A 19,752-nucleotide genomic window follows, 5' to 3' on the forward strand; every position below is an offset into this window, starting at 1 on the left:
AGTTGAGTTCTTACCAAAAAGTTCTATTTTGGTTTCATCTGACCATATGACATTCTCCCAATCCTCTTCTGAATCATCCAAATGCACTCTAGCAAACTTCAGACGGGCCTGGACATGTACTGGCTTAAGCAGGGGGACACGTCTGGCACTGAAGGATTTGAGTCCCTGGCGGCGTAGTGTGTTACTGATGGTAGGCTTTGTTACTTTGGTCCCAGCTCTCTGCAGGTCATTCACTAGGTCCCCCCGTGTGGTTCTGGGATTTTTGCTCACCGTTCTTGTGATCATTTTGACCCCACGGGGTGAGATCTTGCGTGGCTAGTAAAGTTTTTCAATGGGATCTATCCATAGGGGGAGCCTGGGCAGCTGAAATGTCTGACCTTTTTCAACAGTCTGACCGTGAACATCTGTATGAAAACCAAATTAAGGGAGACATAGATATTATTAAAATACAACTGTTGATGCAATATGAAAAATAATGGGTGGAGGAGATTAATCATAAACCTAAATTGAGAACCTTTTGTTTGATTAAGGGTACATTCGTGCGTGAGAGATATATTATGTATAACCTACCTAAAAGCAAGAGATCGCTATGTGCACAGGTAAGATCAGGGATATTGCCTCTGCGTATTGAAACAGGTCGGTATTGTGGTGAAATGGAAGAGGAAAGACTATGTAACTCTTGTGACCTCGAAGAAATAGAGAATGAAACTCATTTTATCCTCTATTGCACTTTCTACCACGATATACGCTTGCTCTTATTCCAGAAAGCACCCCAGATATACCCTGGCATTATGTGGCTGAGCGATGAGGAGAAACTAAAATGTTTTTTTGTCCATTGTGTATTTCCGTTTGCGGAAATAAAAGAAATTGGGCTACCTATAATTAAATTATAAAAATATTTAGCTTCTGTGTGGTAAATGGTACGTGTGTATATACATTGTGTATATGCTTGTCTCCAATATGAATCTTCTCTTTGTGCCTGACTGGGTTCAATTGCCTTCTGTTTCTTTTGTTTTCTGTATTTATTTATCTGTATATGTTATGTATGTACAGTGTGTATGTATGTATGTATGTATGTATGTATATTATTTTACTGCTCTAGGGATATAATTATTGTTTGGATAACCTTATTTACTATTATGCATTGATTTTTACCTTCTTTTTTTTTCATTTTTTCACTCTTTATGCAATGCAGAGAACACCGGAAGAAGAATTCTCATTTAATTACCACAGTGAATTATTGTAATGTTTGTTTATGTGTCAATTAATCCCATAAGGGCTGGGTTGCCAATTGGCGATTTGACACAAAAATAAAATGTCATTAATTCATTCTGAAGGCACTGTATGTGTATTAATGGTGTGTATGGACAGTAAATGAATAGAACAGGTGTGTACAGCAGTAGTTATATAGGATGAGTCTTGACTAGAATACAGTATATACGGTCCATATGAAGTGGGTAAAACAGTATGTAAACATAATTCAAGTGACTAGTGTTCAATTACTATGTACAGTGAGGGAAAAAAGTATTTGATCCCCTGCTGATTTTGTATGTTTGCCCACTGACAAAGACATGATCAGTCTATCATTTTAATGGTAGGTTTATTTGAACAGTGAGAGACAGAATAACAACAAAAAAATCCTGAAAAACGCATGTCAAAAATGTTATAAATTGATTTTCATTTTAAATGAGGGAAATAAGTATTTGACCCCTCTGCAAAACATGACTTAGTACTTGGTGGCAAAACCCTTGTTGGCAATCACAGAGGTCAGACGTTTCTTGTAGTTGGCCACAGGGATTTTGTCCCACTCCTCTTTGCAGATCTTCTCCAAGTCATTAAGGTTTCGAGGCTGAAGTTTGGCAACTCAAACCTTCAGCTCCCTCCACAAATGTTCTATGGGATTAAGGTCTGGAGACTGGCTAGGCCACTCCAGGACCTTAATGTGCTTCTTCTTGAGCCACTCCTTTGTTGCCTTGGCCGTGTGTTTTGGGTCATTGTCATGCTGGAATACCCATCCACGACCCATTTTCAATGCCCTGGCTGAGGGAAGGAGGTTCTCACCCAAGATTTGACGGTACATGGCCCCGTCCATCGTCCCTTTGATGCGGTGAAGTTGTCCTGTCCCCTTAGCAGACAAATAAATACCCCCAAAGCATAATGTTTCCACCTCCATGTTTGACGGTGGGGATGGTGTTCTTGGGGTCATAGGCAGCATTCCTCCTCCTGCAAACAAGGCGAGTTGAGTTGATGCCAAAGAGCTCGATTTTGGTCTCATCTGACCACAACACTTTCACCCAGTTCTCCTCTGAATCATTCAGATGTTCATTGGCAAACTTCAGACCGCCCTGTATATGTGCTTTCTTGAGCAGGGGGACCTTGCGGGCGCTGCAGGATTTCAGTCCTTCACGGCATAGTGTGTTACCAATTGTTTTCTTGGTGACTATGGTCCCAGCTGTCTTGAGATCATTGACAAGATCCTCCCGTGTAGTTCTGGGCTGATTCCTCACCGTTCTCATTATCATTGCAACTCCACAAGGTGAGATCTTGCATGGAGCCCCAGGACGAGGGAGATTGACAGTTCTTTTGTGTTTCTTCCATTTGCGAATAATCTCACCAACTGTTGTCACCTTCTCACCAAGCTGCTTGGCGATGGTCTTGTAGCCCATTCCAGCCTTGTGTAGGTCTACAATCTTGTCCCTGACATCCTTGGAGAGCTCTTTGGTCTTGGCCATGGTGGAGAGTTTGGAATCTGATTGATTGATTGCTTCTGTGGACAGGTGTCTTTTATACAGGTAACAAGATGAGATTAGGAGCACTCCCTTTAAGAGTGTGCTCCTAATCTCAGCTCGTTACCTGTATAAAAGACACCTGGGAGCCAGAAATCTTTCTGATTGAGAGGGGGTCAAATACTTATTCACCTCATTAAAATGCAAATCAATTTATAACATTTTTGGCATGCATTTTTCTGGATTTTTTTGTTGTTATTCTGTCTCTCACTGTTCAAATAAACCTACCATTAAAATTATAGACTGATCATTTCTTTGTCAGTGGGCAAACGTACAAAATCAGCAGGGGATCAAATACTTTTTTCCCTCACTGTACATAGGGCAGCAGTCTCTAAGGTGCAGGGTAGAGTACCGGGTGGTAGCCGGCTAATAACAGTGACTAAGTTCAGGGCAGGGTAGTGGGCGGAGGCTGGCTAGTAGTGACTATTTAACAGTCTGATGGCCTTGAGATAGAAGCAGTTTCTTAGTCTCTCGGTCCCAGCTTTGCTGCACCTGTACTGTCTCCGCCTTCTAGATGGTAGCAGGGTGAACAGGCCGTGGCTTGGGTGGCTGAGGTCCTTGATGATCTTCTTGGCCTTCCTGTGACACCGGTGATGCGTTGGGCTGACCACACCACCTTCTGGAGAGCCCTGCAGTTGCGGGCGGTGCAATTGCCTTACCAGTTGGTGATACAGCCCGACAGGATGTTCTCAATGGTGCAGCTGTAGAAGTTCGTGAGGGACTTAGGGGCTAAGCTGAATTTCTTCAGCCTCCTGAGGTTGAAGAGGCACTGTTGTACTTTCTTCACCACACTGTCAGTGTGGGTGGACCATTTCAGGTTGTCAGTGATGTGCACGCCAAGGAACTTTATGCTTTTCACCATCTCCAATGCAGCCCTGTGGATGTGGATGGGGGTGTGCTCTCTCTGCTGTCTCCTGAAGTCTACGATCAGCTCCATAGTTTTGTTGACGTTGAGGGAGAGGTTATTTTCCTGACACCACTCTGCCAGGGCCCTTCCAGTAGTCTGTCTTGTCATTGTTGGTAATCAGGCCTACCACTGTTGTGTCGTCAGCTAACTTGATGATTGAGTTGGAGACGTGCGTGACCACGCAGTCATGGGTGAACAGGGAGTACAGCAGGGGGCTGATTAAGCATCCTTGTGGGGCCCCCGTGTCGAGGATCAGCATGGCGGAGTTGTTATTGCCTACCTTCACCACCTGGGGTTGGCCAGTCAGGAAGTCCAGGACCCAGTTGCACAGGGCGGGGTTCAGATCCAGGGCCCCGAGTTTAGTGATGAGCTTGGAGGGCACTATTGTATTGAACGTCATATCAAATGTTGTAAATATCATATTAAGAATACACAATGAATCACACCGCCCATATATCTTATTTTTTGGGAAGTTTGATGCTTCTGATACAACTCAATAGATTAAAGCAAAATTGTAAAGCGCAATAATTTTCTAATATGAAATACATACTAATAATATTATTATTTTAATTTCTATTTCCATGTGAAACGGTGGATGAGAGTAGGTAAGATTTCTCTCAAGGATGAAGGAAATTGCACTAACATTTGACTCATACTGAATGTCAAGGGTTTAGTGTTCTGTGGTTCCGCTCTTCTCTCTTCCTGCACAGCACATATTGTCAATGACTAGCCAGGTGTGAATGAGCTGCAGCAGGTCATCTCGCTGTCATCCTTCTTCAGGCCAATTTATTGTCATACTATTTTCACACTTGGGCAAGCATCTCCACTCAGACTTGTCCAGTCTCTACATCCCTCTGTATGGTATCACAGCTTATGTTTCCACAGCTGCAAGTTATATCTCTTTGTCTGTCCCAACAGGCAAGTTACAGGATTTAGTGGAAATGACCATCGAAAGCACATTTGAGGGGTTCCATATTCTAAGAAATTATAATTGATGACTCCAGTGAGATTTGAGCGCCCTGCCTGCCTGCCTGCTGAGATCAGGGTTGTGGTCCATGCATAACATCTCATAACAGGACTGGACAGTCATTAGTGCTGCTTAGAGGGCTGATCCAGCCTTAGAGCTGACTGAAACCCAGCACACTGCTTTGTCCATCTGATGTCCACTGAGGAGACAGGGACTAAGAGAGAAGAGACAGGGACTAAGAGAGAAGAGACAGGGACAGAGAGGAGAGACAGGGACAGAGAGGAGAGACAGGGACAGAGAGGAGAGACAGGGACAGAGAGGAGAGACAGGGACAGAGAGGAGAGACAGGGACAGAGAGGAGAGAAATGGACAGAGAGGAGAGACAGGGACAGAGAGGAGAGACAGGGACTAAGAGAGAAGAGACAGGGACTAATAGAGAAGAGACAGGGACAGAGAGGAGAGACAGGGACAGAGAGGAGAGACAGGGACAGAGAGGAGAGAAATGGACAGAGAGGAGAGACAGGGACAGAGAGGAGAGAAATGGACAGAGAGGAGAGACAGGGACAGAGAGGAGAGACAGGGACAGAGAGGAGAGACAGGGACAGAGAGGAGAGAAATGGACAGAGAGGAGAGCCAGGGACAGAGAGAAGAGACAGGGACAGAGAGGAGAGACATGGACAGAGAGGAGAGACAGGGACAGAGAGGAGAGACAGGGACAGAGAGGGGAGACAGGGACAGAGAGAAGAGACAGGGACAGAGAGAAGAGCCAGGGACAGAGAGAAGAGAAGAAAAATGGGAGAGAGACGAGACAGCAGAATATAGAAAGAGGAGAGGAACCCAATGATGGGAAGAGAGCAATGGATACCATTAAAATAGGTAGGGCATTACTCTTCCTTCTGCATTAATTGAGCACAACGAGGCCCAGAAGAGGAGTGCGACAACAACCAGGACAGGAGGGAGGGAACCCCAGCCTGGATTAAAGGTGTAAAGGCAGGGCCGGCTCCAGGCATAAGCAACATAAGCGGTTGCTTAGGGCCCCGGAAATTAGTCAGGGTCTCAACTTACTGTTGAGAGTTACAATAGTAGAATACACAAGGTGCAAGTTCGATATTTGGTTGTGCATCATCGGTTTTTCTCTTGTTTTGTCAGTCACTGACAGTCACTCAATTAGCAACATCAGCTAACAATTTTTAGATTCGTAAGTTAGTCTAGCCAGTAATCTAAACTTGTAGTAATCATGGCCGAATACCGACAGGGCACGCAGGGCACGTACCCAGGCGCCCTGACCTCCAGGGGGCCCCCATTGATTTTGTTAGTCACTCTCACTCAGATATCATTAACATGGCATAAGTCATTGCAAAATGTGTAGAATTGCAGGAAATTAGCTTTAAAACTGCAAATATTTATCTACACCCCATGGCAAAATAGGTAGAATTGCAGGAAATGTGCTTTAAAACTGCACAAATCTCTCTCTGCCCATGGCAAAATTAGTAGAAGTGCAGAAAACGAACTTTAAAACGTATATTTTTCTCTCCGCCGTCAATAGGGGGGCCACTAAAACATTTTGCCAGCTTGGTGGGGGGGCCCCCCAACCAAATCTTGCTTAGGGCCCACAAAAGGCTACAGACGGCCCTGTGTAAAGGGTTATTGTACTCTGTATGCTGATGAAAAACACTACAGTCTCAGAGGGTTTATGCAGATGAAGAGGATCTAAGAAGGATGTTGGTCCTCGAAGAACGAGTGGATTGTGGATTGTTTTGAAGAGGCAGTTGATAAGGAGAGTAGGAGAAGGTCTGTCGACCTCCCAAATGAAGCACTAGTGCACTACTTTTGACCAGGCACGATATAGGGAATAGGGTGTCATTTGGGACAGTCTCTGAAATATTAATCACGCAGAGAAAAACAGAAGCTTGGCTTGTGGCCAGCGTATTGTCTGACTTGATCCTGTGTCTCTCCCCCAAATATTATGGGTGTTACTTTCTGCTCTGAAATATTAATCACGCAGAGAAAAACAGAAGCTTGGCTTGTAGCCAGCGTATTGACTGACTTGATCCTGTGTCTCTCCCCCAAATATTATGGGTGTTACTTTCTAGGAAGGAAAAAAAAAACAACTCAGGGGTCATCAGTCTGTGTGATGATGAGGAGTCCCTGTGTCTCTGTGTCCTTCACCTCACCGCAGACAGAGCAGCTGTAGAGAGGAGAGGAGCCTCATCCATCCCCCTTCTTTTGCTAAGGCAGGGTGGCAGGGGGATGCTCTGCTCTGCTCTGACTCACTTCTGAATCATCCCCCTCCCCAGGGCTTCATGCAAGAGAGCAGCATCCCTCTCTCTCAACTCACAAACACACACTTGGACGCTAACACACACAGAGACACAGTTTTCACACAAACAAACACACAAGTGCACACACACAGACATATACCAATGGACATTGCATGGATGCAAACGCATGAATCGATAAACAGACATGCAAGAAACATGTAGACTCACATTCTTACTTCATAAGGCTAATACAACATAAGAATGGAGGCACAGCCATAAGCCTAGGGGAATCCCCATTGGTAAAGACACTGTCAGGTGACCAGGGGCAGAGAGAGAGACAGAGAGAGAGAGAGAGAGAGAGAGAGAGAGGAGAGAGAGAGAAGAGAGAGAGAGATGCCCCTGGTTCATTCTTAGATCTGCAGCTCAAAGTATATAAGGGAGGGCTCAATGGCATAGAACCAGCATGAATGAAGATGAATGGGAGAGAGAGAGAGAGTGTGAGCGAGAGAGAGAGACACTCACATTTGATATGGATAAGGTACAAAAAGTGGCGCAGTGGTCTAAGGCACTGCATCGCAGTGCTAACTGTGCCACTAGAGATCCTGGTTCGAATCCAGGCTCTGTCGCAGCCGGCCGCGACCGGGAGACTCATGGGCGGCGCACAATTGGCCCAGCGTCGTCCAGGGTAGGGGAGGGAATGGCCGGCAGGGATGTAGCTCAGTTGATAGAGAATGGCGTTTGCAACGCCAGGGTTGTGGGTTCGATTCCCACAGGGGGCCAGTATAAAAAAAATATATATATATATATGTATTCACTAACTGTAAGTCGCTCTGGATAAGAGCGTCTGCTAAATGACTAAAATGTAAATGTAATAAAGGAAAACAATTCACCCTTTTAAAGATTAAGATCATTTACAATAACCTATAGCCACTACAATACATGAATATTGATGGAAGGCAGATAGTGATTAAATATATTCAATTATATGAATAAATGACAGAAGCCTTATGTAGTCATTATCACATCCCATATCCATTAACCCCTCTATCATCATAATTCGAGAGCACCTTGAGAAATGACATAATCATTATTATTGATGGACTTGAGGATGGAGAATGGACCTAATGTGCTACAATAACGATCAACAGCAGCATTAAAGCATTTAACCTACACATCTAGCACAGTATGAATTTGAGTGGATTTTCCTTATTATGTGGAGTGAGCCGGTGTCACAGGAGGGCTCGTAAATCTAATTCATGACTGCATGACGCACTCAGAGAATAATAAAGCAGCGGGCTAAACCAGCAGGACCTGCCATCAGCCTCTCTTTACCTGCTTCTGATCAGGACCTACTGCCTACTGAGAACCACCCATGCTAGTAAGAGCCATACATATCATTCATATCAGGGAGGAGGAGTGTTTTCTTCCTTTAAATGCATGTTAACAAGACTATTCATTTCCATGAATTATCTTGTGATGTGGGAGATGTTATAGACTATAGCCTAAATAGCCTTTGGAATGGTGACAAGTTTATCCTCTTTTGTTTTTACTCCCTTACAATGCCATCACAGTCAATGTGTATGTACTGAGCTATCATTGAAACAGAAGCTGTCCTTGAGTACCTTAGTGAAATAAAAACCCAGACATACGTCTGAGACTAACCTAAACCACTTGATGTCTTGATGTGGCCTCCTTCAACAATGGCTATAATGGATGTGTCCAAATGTCTTCAGGCTGCTATCTAGGGTTTCAGTTACACTGGGGCTGTCTGCTGAAGACAAACTAAGCTTACTGCCCTGCCCAACACACATTCACACGCACGCACACAGCTGCACACAACATCTGTTGCACAGCTGCATTGAAACCACAGCAACCGCAGCCAAAAGGACCATCCTGTCTCGTCCGGGAGGAAATTATTATTATGATTTATTAAATGGCAGAGTAGCAGATACAGCAGTTACCCTCCGTTACCCCAGATCAACATCCTGCCTAGATGGAGAGATGGAATCTATGGGGCTCTAATAATGCTGGATGTCTGGCAAAACAAGAATAGTCAAGTAAAAGTAAAACGAACACATAGATAGGTTGTTTATTAGCTTGCATCTATTCTGGGAGAGGTGCTAGAGAAAGCAGTACTAAGCAGTTTCTGTATTGTTGATAACCCCCTCTCTCCCTCACTGTCCTCCCTACAACCATCACATCCCAGTCTGCCAGTCCTGATAATGGTGCAGTGCTACAGTGCAAAATGGGAACTAGATGGTAATTTTCCATGAATAAAAAGTATGTGACTTGCTTCAACTTTTTGAAAGTATTTTTGTGGCAGTGGATAGTATAGCCTGAACATGTGAAAGTTGGTTTGGTGTCTCTATCTTGAACGGTACAAGAGTTACTGTTGATGGGTTATCTTATGCTACTGTATGCTAATTTATAACATTATAGTTTATACAAGTTGTCGCAAATTTATATAGTTATATTTGATAAAAATATTTTAAGAATTTGAAGTTAGATTAGCCTGAGTTACTGTTGGTGAGTTATTTTATATAATCAGACCGAAACATGATCAAAAGTGATCGGGTGAAATATGAAGGAAGCCGATATGCTGTTGCCTTGGCTGCCTCCTTGTATCTGCTTTCTTGGTGTTCACAATTCTTCATTCTTTTTGTCACTCTAAACTCCAAAAAACAGCTGTAACCTTTGATTGGTGGCAGATAATTATTTTCTGATTCCAGATTTGAATAGCAGAGAAGTATACCAATATGTCATACACTCTAAGTTTTTGTCTAAAGTGCTGGAAAAGCGGTAAAATATTATGTTGTTTGGAAAAAGTAAGAGAACATTTTGTTGATGGGGAAACTTAAACAGGTGTAATGTCTGATCGATACCAGATGAATTGCAGGGCAGTAGACCAAGATGTCATACCCTCTAACTTTTTGTCTAACATTTTGGGAAAGTGGTCAAAGTAGCTGATTTGTGTCAAATGTTGCATTGTTGCATTCACAGTGAATGAAATGTTGGAAGTGATTATGTCACAATGGAAGATTTAGAATGTTGAAGAAATCCCATGAAAGTGGATCCCATGAAATCCCATTAAAGTTTAATAAGTTTAATAAACATTTTATAGTTTAAAAAGTATAAATAGTATCAACAAGTTGTATACAAGCACATTGTCCCAGACCAGTCTGAACATTTTTAAAGTTTGAATGGCGTTTCTAGCTTAAATGGTGTAAGAGGAGTAGCGTTGTAAAGAATAATAATAATAACTAGATGGTAACTTTACAAGTAAAGTTGTGGGGCTTGCTCTTTAAAATGATATTTGTGGTAATGGAAGAAGTTAAAAGTTTTACTTTACTATTTAAAGCAAAGCAGTTACATATAGTCAAAGTTACATTTCATAAAATAATTGGTCTGATTACTTTGATACATTACTATATCAACCTTACTTTGAATTATGGGTCAGTTAGATTAAAAAAATGTTTAAACTACAGTTATTGCATGTGAAAACTGAAATAAGAAAGACATAGGACAAGAACATGGGAATAAAAGGCAGGATCATGTGGACAACACTCTTAGGAAAGCAAAGCAACTCTGAATCATTCATGCTGTGGGTTTCAGATAAATAGATGTATGATTTACTTTTGTAAAACGTTCAGTGTAAATTAAGTTTGATTTTAATTGAATGATGATGTAATGATTGGAAAGTTTTAGGCTATTATTTGGGGAGATAAATATGATGGTGCATCTAGTGATGACAGCTCTTTAAAAGTATTTGTGTGGTAGTTGAAGAACTACTGATAGCTAGCTTTAGTTCTATCTAATAAATACACAATTTAGGTTAACAGTGATTACTGAAAAGTACATTTTCTGAAGAAAATGTGGTGTGCTTGTTTTAAAGTATGGTTTTGAAATAAGTTATAGTAGTGGTAGTGTCTGCAGTAGTAATGGTGGTGACTGGTTATAGTTGAAAAAGTAGGTAGATGAAAAGATTGATTGATTGATTGGTTGGAGGATAGGATAGCGTGAACAAGTTGGTTTGGTGTCTCTAGCTGTTCAAGAGTTACAGTTATTGTTGGTGGGTATCATATGCTAATTTATGCACATTTAAGTAGTTATAATTTATAGTGCAGACCACAGCTAGACCAGAGCTAGTGCGAACCAGAGCTAGCTAGCTACGCCCAGGACCAGAGCTGGACCAGAGCTAGTGCAGACCAGAGCAGTAGTTGTGGTCAGTAGTTGTGGTCAATAGTTAAGATCAGTAGTTGTGTAGTGTTGGTCAGCAGTTGTGGTAAGTAGTTGTGTGGTCAGTAGTTGAGGTCAGTAGTTGTGGTCAGCAGTTGTGTGGTTGTGGTCAGTAGTTGTGTGGTTGTGGTCAGTAGTTGTGGTCAGTAGTTGTGTGGTTCAGTAGTTTTGTGGTCAGTAGTTGTGTGGTTGTGGTCAGTAGCTTTGGTCAGTAGTTGATTGATTGATTGGTTATGCGGTTACTTAAACAGCTGTATCGTTAGATTGGTAAAATATATTTTTGTTCGGACTTCATATTGTAATAGCAAGGAAGTAAACCAAGATGTCATACCCTCTAACATTTTGTCTAAGTTGTTAGCAAAGTGGTCAAAAGTTGCATTGTTGCATTTACAGTGAATGGAATGTTGGAAGTGATGATGTTACAATGGGGCCTTTGGAATGCTGAGGAAATACCATGAAAGTGGATGGTATACATAAGTATAAAATAGATCAAAAAGTTGTATACAACCAACTCAATCCAGACCAGTCTGCACGTTTTAAAGTTTAAACAGTGTAAGAGGAGTAGCATGCTAAAGAAGAAGAATAATAATAAGTCAGAAGTATGTCCAAGACTTAAATTGGGGACTCTTGCTTTGCAAGCCCCATGAACTATAAGTCAGAAATAAGTGATGCAATATTTAAAGTGTAGCTGCTTTCGCAAGCCACGTTAATGAATGGCTGAATCACTGCCTACAGTATTTCTGCTTTACTATCAAACTGTATGAAAAGCAGACAGCACAACAGACATTTTTAACTTGTAGTGCAGTTGAGGTTTAAAAAGGCTTCTGAAGTTTGTAATTTCCACTTAAAATGTCAGACTTGATTTTCCCTTACGAAACATATATCAACCCCCCTACAAAATAATAATTCACATTTCCTGTTACTGTATGATTATTTTCCTGATGTAGCGAACTGGCTCAAATTAAGATCCTACATCTGTAGCTCTGACCTCATCCAAATTAATCCCAGACAGTCACTGTTCGTCACACATAAACACAGCCCTGCGCCTCTGTTGATGCAGTGCTTTTAAAAATAGTAAAAAATGATGGACACAAGTCCATTTATGAAAAATGTATTCTTGTTTTTTCCCCCTAGTTTTTATGAAAATGGGGTTTTCTAATGCATACCCCCCTGATTGCCTCCTCTATTCTTAATGTGACACAGACAGTACTGAAAGCTTCAACTCACTTAAACATTTTGTGTGTGTGTGTGTGTGTGTGTGTGTGTGTGTGTGTGTGTGGGTGTGTGCGCGTGCGCGTGCGTGCGTGCGGGCTGGGCTGCTGGGAGAGCTATAGAGGATTACAGCGGCCATTCATCCTGTTGATGATTACTGATTGATGACTACTTGATGACTTTCAATTGGTGCATATCCATACAACATTCTCTATCTCTCTACTTTTTCCTCCACATATTGTGCTATGTCTCATTTTGACTCAAATAATAGCAGAACACTGTCCTTCATTTGCTTTAGACTTATCAGAAGCACTACGGGGGAGGGAGATATGAGTCAACATAATAAAAAGAGCAACACTGAGCTTCAACTGCCTAGGTGAGTGAGTCTCTAGACTAGTCTAAGTCACATTTTCCATCCTGCTTCCATAGAGCATAGAGCAGCATGGCTAATCACCAGAGCAGCGTGTAAAAACTCTCTCTTCCTGTTCACTTTCCCTACCGGCAGATGGGGGCTTTATTTTCCCTGGGGGGGTTGACCACTACCCATCCCCATCCCCATACCCAGGCCTCTCTCCTCTCACTGAGCTCTGCTACCCCCCACCCCCACCCCTGCCATCCCCAGGCCTCTCTCTTCTCACTGAGCTCTGCTACCCCCCACCCTCACCCCCTGCCATACTCAGGCCTCTCTCCTCTCACTGAGCTCTGCTACCCCCCACCCCCACCCCCTGCCATCACCAGGCCTCTCTCCTCTCACTGAGCTCTGCTACCCCCCACCCCCACCCCCTGCCATCCTCAGGCCTCTCTCCTCTCACTGAGCTCTGCTACCCCCCACCCCCACCCCCTGCCATCCCCAGGACTCTCCCTCCTCTCACTGAGCTCTGCTACCACCCACCCCCACCCTGGCCTCTCTCCTCTCACTGAGCTCTGCTACCCCCCCTCTCCCAGTAGTCTGAAGTCCCGCCCCCAGCAGAGGCAGTCCCAGCTGGTGAGACAGGAACAGGAAGTGAACCACCACTCACTGTGACCTCATACAGGGCGGCCAAGCCAGGTCCCATCATGCATCATGCCCTGCAGCAGTGGGCAGCATCTGTGTGCATCCGACTGACAATGAGGCCAGTTTGATTCACTATCTCCACCTTTCTAACCTTCTTACTATTTTTCTCTCTATCTCAGTGACCCCCCCCATCATCATCCTCATCATCATCATCAGAGCACCTACCCTGAACATTGTTTATTGATTCATCAGTCATGGTATGAATTTTACACATTGTTATCATGCGCTTATCAGACATTATCACAGTCTTACCACAGAATTTCACTTTAACTCTATAACTGTATGACTCATTTTATCTATTGCCAGATCTTTGGGCGCTAAGCATTGACAGCCTTAGCAACAGTATCTCTGATACTCAGTTGTTCTCATGATCAGCCTCTCCCATAAAATAGAGATAAAGATAAATCCCATAGATATTAATGTATCTATTTCTATGGTAAATCCTTCAGAACAGGACAAGATGAGCTCACAATATAGAAGATCCTCCTTTAGAACCACAGGCAACACCAAATGGTAACTCCATTGAATAGTTTAATCATCAGCATAATTAACATCATCCAATAATGGCAAAAATATCAAATCCTTACACTACAAGGGCTATATTCTAAAGGTACTACAGAAAATACAGTACATTAGAGAACAAAATAGAGTACATTTGTGGATATGTTATTGGAAATGTGAGAGTATAATTGCCTGTTTTTCCAGCCTGGACACCATGATGCACTCAGAGGACACACTCTCTAATGACTCAAGGGAACTCATGAATACTGGAGTAAAGAGTTCAACTTAATGGACACACACACACACACAGAAAGCTTCAAAGCAAAAGAGAGCAAGTAAGAAAGAGAGGGAGGGAGGACGAGAGAGAGAATACATAACATGTTCTCAGCACAGAGGGTGTTATTTTTAAACCGGAGCCCCAGGTGTCTGTGAAGTGAACCGGAGAATGCAAGGGGTCACCGAGGTCACGGTAAAGAAAAGAGGGAGAATAATAGTATAATAAAACCCTGCAGAGAGAGAGAGAGAGAGAGAGAGAGAGAGAGAGAGAGAGAGAGAGAGAGAGAGAGAGAGAGAGAGAGAGAGAGAGAGAGAGAGAGAGAGAGAGAGAGAGAGAGAGAGAGAGAGAGAGAGAGGGCGAGAGAGAGAGAGAGAGAGAGAGAGAGAGAGAGAGAGGCGAGAGAGAGAGAGGAAGAGAGAGAGGCGAGAGAGAGAGAGAGAGCGAGAGAGAGAGAGGAGCGAGAGAGAGAGAGAGAGAGAGAGAGAGAGAGAGAGAGAGAGAGAGAGAGAGAGAGAGAGAGAGAGAGAGAGAGAGAGAGAGAGAGAGAGAGAGAGCGAGAGAGAGAGAGAGAAGCGAGAGAGAGAGAGCGAGAGAGAGAGAGAGAGAGAGAGAGAGAGAGCGAGAGAGAGAGAGAGAGAGAGAGAGAGGATACTGAGAAAACTGCTTAACTCCAGCTGCAGCCTGGCTAGCGGCACGGACAGACGCACACACACACAGAGACAGGACAAGGTCAGAACAAGACACTCCTTTTGTTGTGGTAAACTGTTTTACCCTGAGGCACAGCCATGTGCTCAGACAGAAGATCTTAGTGTAGGTGGAGGTTGGCCTGTTTGAGCGGAGAAGTGAACGATGCTACTGTAAAAGCAAAAAGAGAAGGGTTTCTGTGTAAAGGCCTCACCTTCCACCCCACCTCTCTGGCAGGAAGTCCTCTGGCTGGTGGAACACTTCCGGGTCGCGGTGGATGGCATGGCTGATGTACATGGCAGCGTAACCCTTGGGAACGTGGAAGCCTCCCAGAGTAGTGTCCTTTGGAGAGAATAAAACAGTAGGAGACTGGCATTGAGTTGTGAGGGCAGTCATTTGACAATAACTCAACGTGGTATAAATACTATAGTACTTTAGTGTTTTTGCAGACTTTCCTGTACAGTATTTACTGTAGTATACTGTAGTATTTACAGTTAACGATAGTATAAATACTGTAGTAAATATTAAGTTCTGCTTTTCTGATGTATCAAATACTTATGTCATGCAATAAAATGCAAATTAATTACTTAAAAATCATACAATGTGATTTTCTGGATCTTTGTTTTAGATTCCATCTCTCACAGTTGAAGTGTACCTATGATAAAAATTACAGACCTCTACATGCTTTGTAAGTAGGAAAACCTGCAAAATCGGCAGTGTATCAAATACTTGTTCTCCCCACTGTAGGTTTCTCACTTATGGGAGGCATAAATTGGGATATGGGGAAGAGGAATTACTGTAGTTCAAAAAGTGTAGTGTTTCTGCTGACTGTGTTTTCACATAATGCTGTAGTAAATACTGTAGTATTCTATAGTAAACTGTAGTATTTTTTCATGTGGGAATGGTTGCTTTTCCTAGAAATCCTAGAGTCACATACAGTACTGCTATGAATATGGCAAACAACCTGAGGTTTATTATTATAGCACCATACATTTTGTATATAATCAGTAATCACTATTTACTTACTGACTATTGTTCAACTGGCAAAATACGTAGAGAGAGAATTCATTCTTCCTCTCCTCTCCCCCCCTCTCTCTGTCTGATTGTTAAAGCATTAACTCAATTAGAGGCAGTGGGGTGTTTGTTAAAACATTAACTCAATTAGAGGCAGTGGGTTGTTTGTTAAAACAATAACTCAATCAGAGGCAGTGGGGTGTTTGTTAAGGCATTAAGTCCATCACAGAGAGGCACTGAGGTGTCATTATTGAGAAGCTGCTTCCTGTTTACCAAGGGGGAGAGAGAGAGAGCCTCCTCTCAGAGCAGAGCAGAGAGCACTTCTATGGATCACTCTCACTCACGCATGCACGCACACACACAGTATTCTCAGAATACTGATCATTGTTTTCGAAAAGGAACACTGATCATTGTACAGTAGCAGAGATTGTGGGAAAATACGATTCTATGAAAACTATTTAAAAACTGGGAAAAGAGATATCACATATTTAGGATGTCTGTATTCATGATCCCTGGCTTTACTGTATCACAGGTCCCCAGTAGACTACAGCCCCTCATCAGGCCTTGTCCTTATTCCCAGTGACATGCACATCCTGCTATCAGGAAGCCAGTCAGGCAGCCAGCCAGATGCGGATGTTTTATGTATAACCCCATTAGCAGGCAGCATTTGGGCCCACCTGACCGGGGCTGGGGCTGGCTGGGGCTCTGGGTTCTGAGGGAAATAAATAAACACAACATAGGCAGAGATGGGTCTGGATTTCAAGAGTTGCTGTCTGGACCATCTCTGATCATAGGCTGGCACAAAGGGGATGCAGCGACTGACGTGGAATATAAAGCCTTTCATGAGCTCCAGAATAAAGTGTGTGAGTCCAAGAGTGATTGTTGCAGAGGACTTTACAGAGGCAAAGTGTGATGATGTCTAAGAGTCCAGGGCTAAGTCAATGAATGCAATGGCCTAGCTAGAGTAGGAAAGACAGAGTCTCGAAGAGGCGATAGTCTGTCAGTGTTACCTGATTATTTCTGACAGTCCAGAGTGGAAACTAGCTCAGCAACATCATCCCCAGTCAGTCCATTGTAGAGAACAGTGAGACTCACTGACCTCATAGAGTTAATATTCCACCAGCAAGCAACAACAGGACATGCTCAAAATGCCACTGCACACTCCCCCGTTCCATTTGAGAGGATTACTCACGTCTTTCCGAAAGCTCAGGAATCTTAATCCGCCACCTTAATGATGCCATGTGAGGCCTGGCGCCTCTGATGACTGTTGAATAGCTAATCAATGGCTACCCGGATTATCTGTATGGACTATCTGCAGGGACACTACCTGCACTGGCTATATGCACACTCACAGGTCTCTATCCACACACTCACACACACACGCACGCACACACACACACACACACACACACACACACACACACACACACACACACACACACACACACACACACACACACACACACACACACACACACACACACACACACACACACACACACACACACACACACACACACACACACACACACACACACACACACACACACACACACACACACACACACACACACACACACAGTGCCTTCAGAAAGTATTAATTCCCCTTGACCCCTTGACATTCACACTCCCCAGTCCTTAACAATTACAAGCATACCCATAACATGATGCCCCAAACATAACACTTTGTATTCAGGACAAAAAGTTAATTGCTTTGACACATTTTTTGCAGTATTACTTTAGTGCCTTGATGCAAACAGGATGCATGTTTTAGAATATTTGTATTCTATACAGGCTTCCTTCTTTTCATTCTGTCAATTCGGTTAGTATTGTGGAGTAACTATAATGTTGTTGATCCATCCTCAGTTTTCTCCTATCGCAGCCATTAAACTCTGTAATTGTTTTAAAGTCACCACTGGCCTCATGGTGAAATCCCTGAGCGGTTTCCTTCCTCTCCGGTAACTGATTTAGGAGGACCCCTGTATCTTTGTAGTGACTGGGTGTATTGATACACCACCCAAAGTGTAATTAATAGCTTCAACATGTTCAAAGTGATATTCAATGTCTGTTTTTTTTTTTGTTTGTTTTTTTACAAAACCTCCCTGGTCTTTGTGGTTGAATCTGTGTTTGAAATTCACTGCTCGACTGAGGGACCTTACAGATAATTTTATGTGTTGGGTACAGAGATGAGGTAGTCATTAAAAAATCATGTTAAACACTATTATTGCACACAGAGTGAGTCCATGGGGTTTTGTGTGTAGGCCAGTGTCACAAAATGTCCATGCAACTTATTTTGTGACTTGTTAAGCAAATTTGTACTCCTGAAACTTATTTAGGCTTACCATAACAAAAGTGTTTAAATACTTACTGACTCAAGACATTTCAGCTTTTCATTTTCTATTCATGTGTAAAACTTTCGAAAAACATAACTCCACTTTGACATTATGGGGAATTGTGTGTAGGCCAGTGACAAAAAATCCCAATTTAATCAATTTTAAATCCAGGCTGTAACACATCAAAATGTGGAAAAAGTCAAGGGGTGTGAATACTTTCTGAAGGCACTGTACATGATTAACATATCATCATGGTGTGATTGTGGTAACGTACAGGAACGCAAGTCCTTTTGTTCTCCCGATCTGGAATACCTCACCATCAAATGCAGACCACATTATGTCCCAAGATAATTTTCTTCGCTCATCATCACTGCCGTGTACATTCCCCCCCAAGCCGACACCACAATGGCTCTCAAGGAACTACACTGGACTATGTACAAACTGGAAACCGCATATCCTGAGGCCGCATTTTTTGTAGCTAGGGACTTTAACACATCTCCTGTGCTACAAGCGCATCACAAACTCTTGATCATTGCTACTCTCCCTTCCGGGACGGCTACAAGGTCCTTCCCCGCACCTTCCTTTGGCAAATCAGATCACGCGCCATTCTGCTCCTCCCCACCTATAGGCAGAAACTTAAACAGGAAGCACATGTGGTAAGGACTGTTCAACGTTGGTCTAACCAATCGGAATCTAAGATTGTTTTGATCACGTGGACTGGGAAATGTTCTGGTTCGTCTCTGAGAATATTATTGACGTATACACTGACTCGATTCATCAGGAAGGGCACTGTGATGATTAGAACTTATCCAAACCAAAGATCGTGGATCGTTGGCAGCATTTGCGCTAAACTGAAAGCGCAAACTACCGCATTTATGGACGTGTACAAACAGACCAGCTATGATCTCTGTAAGGCAATCAAAGAGGCAAAACAGACAGTACAGGGACAAAGTGGAGTCGCAATTCAACAGCTCAGACACGAGACATATGTGGCAAGGACTCCAGACAATTAAGGAATATAAAGGGAAAGCCAGCCAGCCACCTCTGTTGCCGACGTAAGTAATTTAAGCGTGTTAACCCTCGCAAAGTTGCCAGTCCAGACAGCATCCCAAGCTGCGTCGTCAGAGCATGTGCAGACCAGCTAGCTGGAGTGTTTACGGACATATTCCATATACCAGTCTGTTGTGGGGGTCGTAAAGCAAAATGGAGAACACCATCATGTTCGTGAGAGTCTCATCTTTCCATAGAGTGGTCATATTAGTTAGTAGGCCAAACCTTTCGGACACTACAGACGTCTTTGTGAGAAGACCGATTTTCGGGATGTCTCCTAGTCTGACAAACAGCGCTGTAGCTCTGCCACTTTCCACCACAGATGCGGAAGGCAGACACAGACAGATGTGGTGGATCGAGACACAGCCCATGCAAAAAACAGATATCTCTAGCTCAAACTGGCGGATTTTGATGGGGATTTTTGTAAGGTCTGTACCTGTGGTTTTCCACGCATGTGAAAAATACAATTT

General features: G+C 43.2%; 1 protein-coding gene across 2 annotated transcripts in view; it reads right to left on the reverse strand.

The window, feature by feature from the left end:
- Nucleotides 1-19,752, reverse strand: part of LOC121573897 (beta-amyrin 28-monooxygenase) — a 44,181-nt gene that overhangs the window by 16,894 nt on the left and 7,535 nt on the right. For both annotated transcript variants that reach the window (XM_041886283.2, XM_041886282.2), the window contains exon 9: nucleotides 15,100-15,227. In XM_041886283.2, coding sequence (XP_041742217.1) covers nucleotides 15,100-15,227 — 128 coding nt within the window. The remainder of the gene's footprint in view (nucleotides 1-15,099; nucleotides 15,228-19,752) is intronic.

Source organism: Coregonus clupeaformis, chromosome 9, assembly GCF_020615455.1.
Source record: "Coregonus clupeaformis isolate EN_2021a chromosome 9, ASM2061545v1, whole genome shotgun sequence".
NCBI classification, from domain to species: Eukaryota; Metazoa; Chordata; class Actinopteri; order Salmoniformes; family Salmonidae; genus Coregonus; species Coregonus clupeaformis.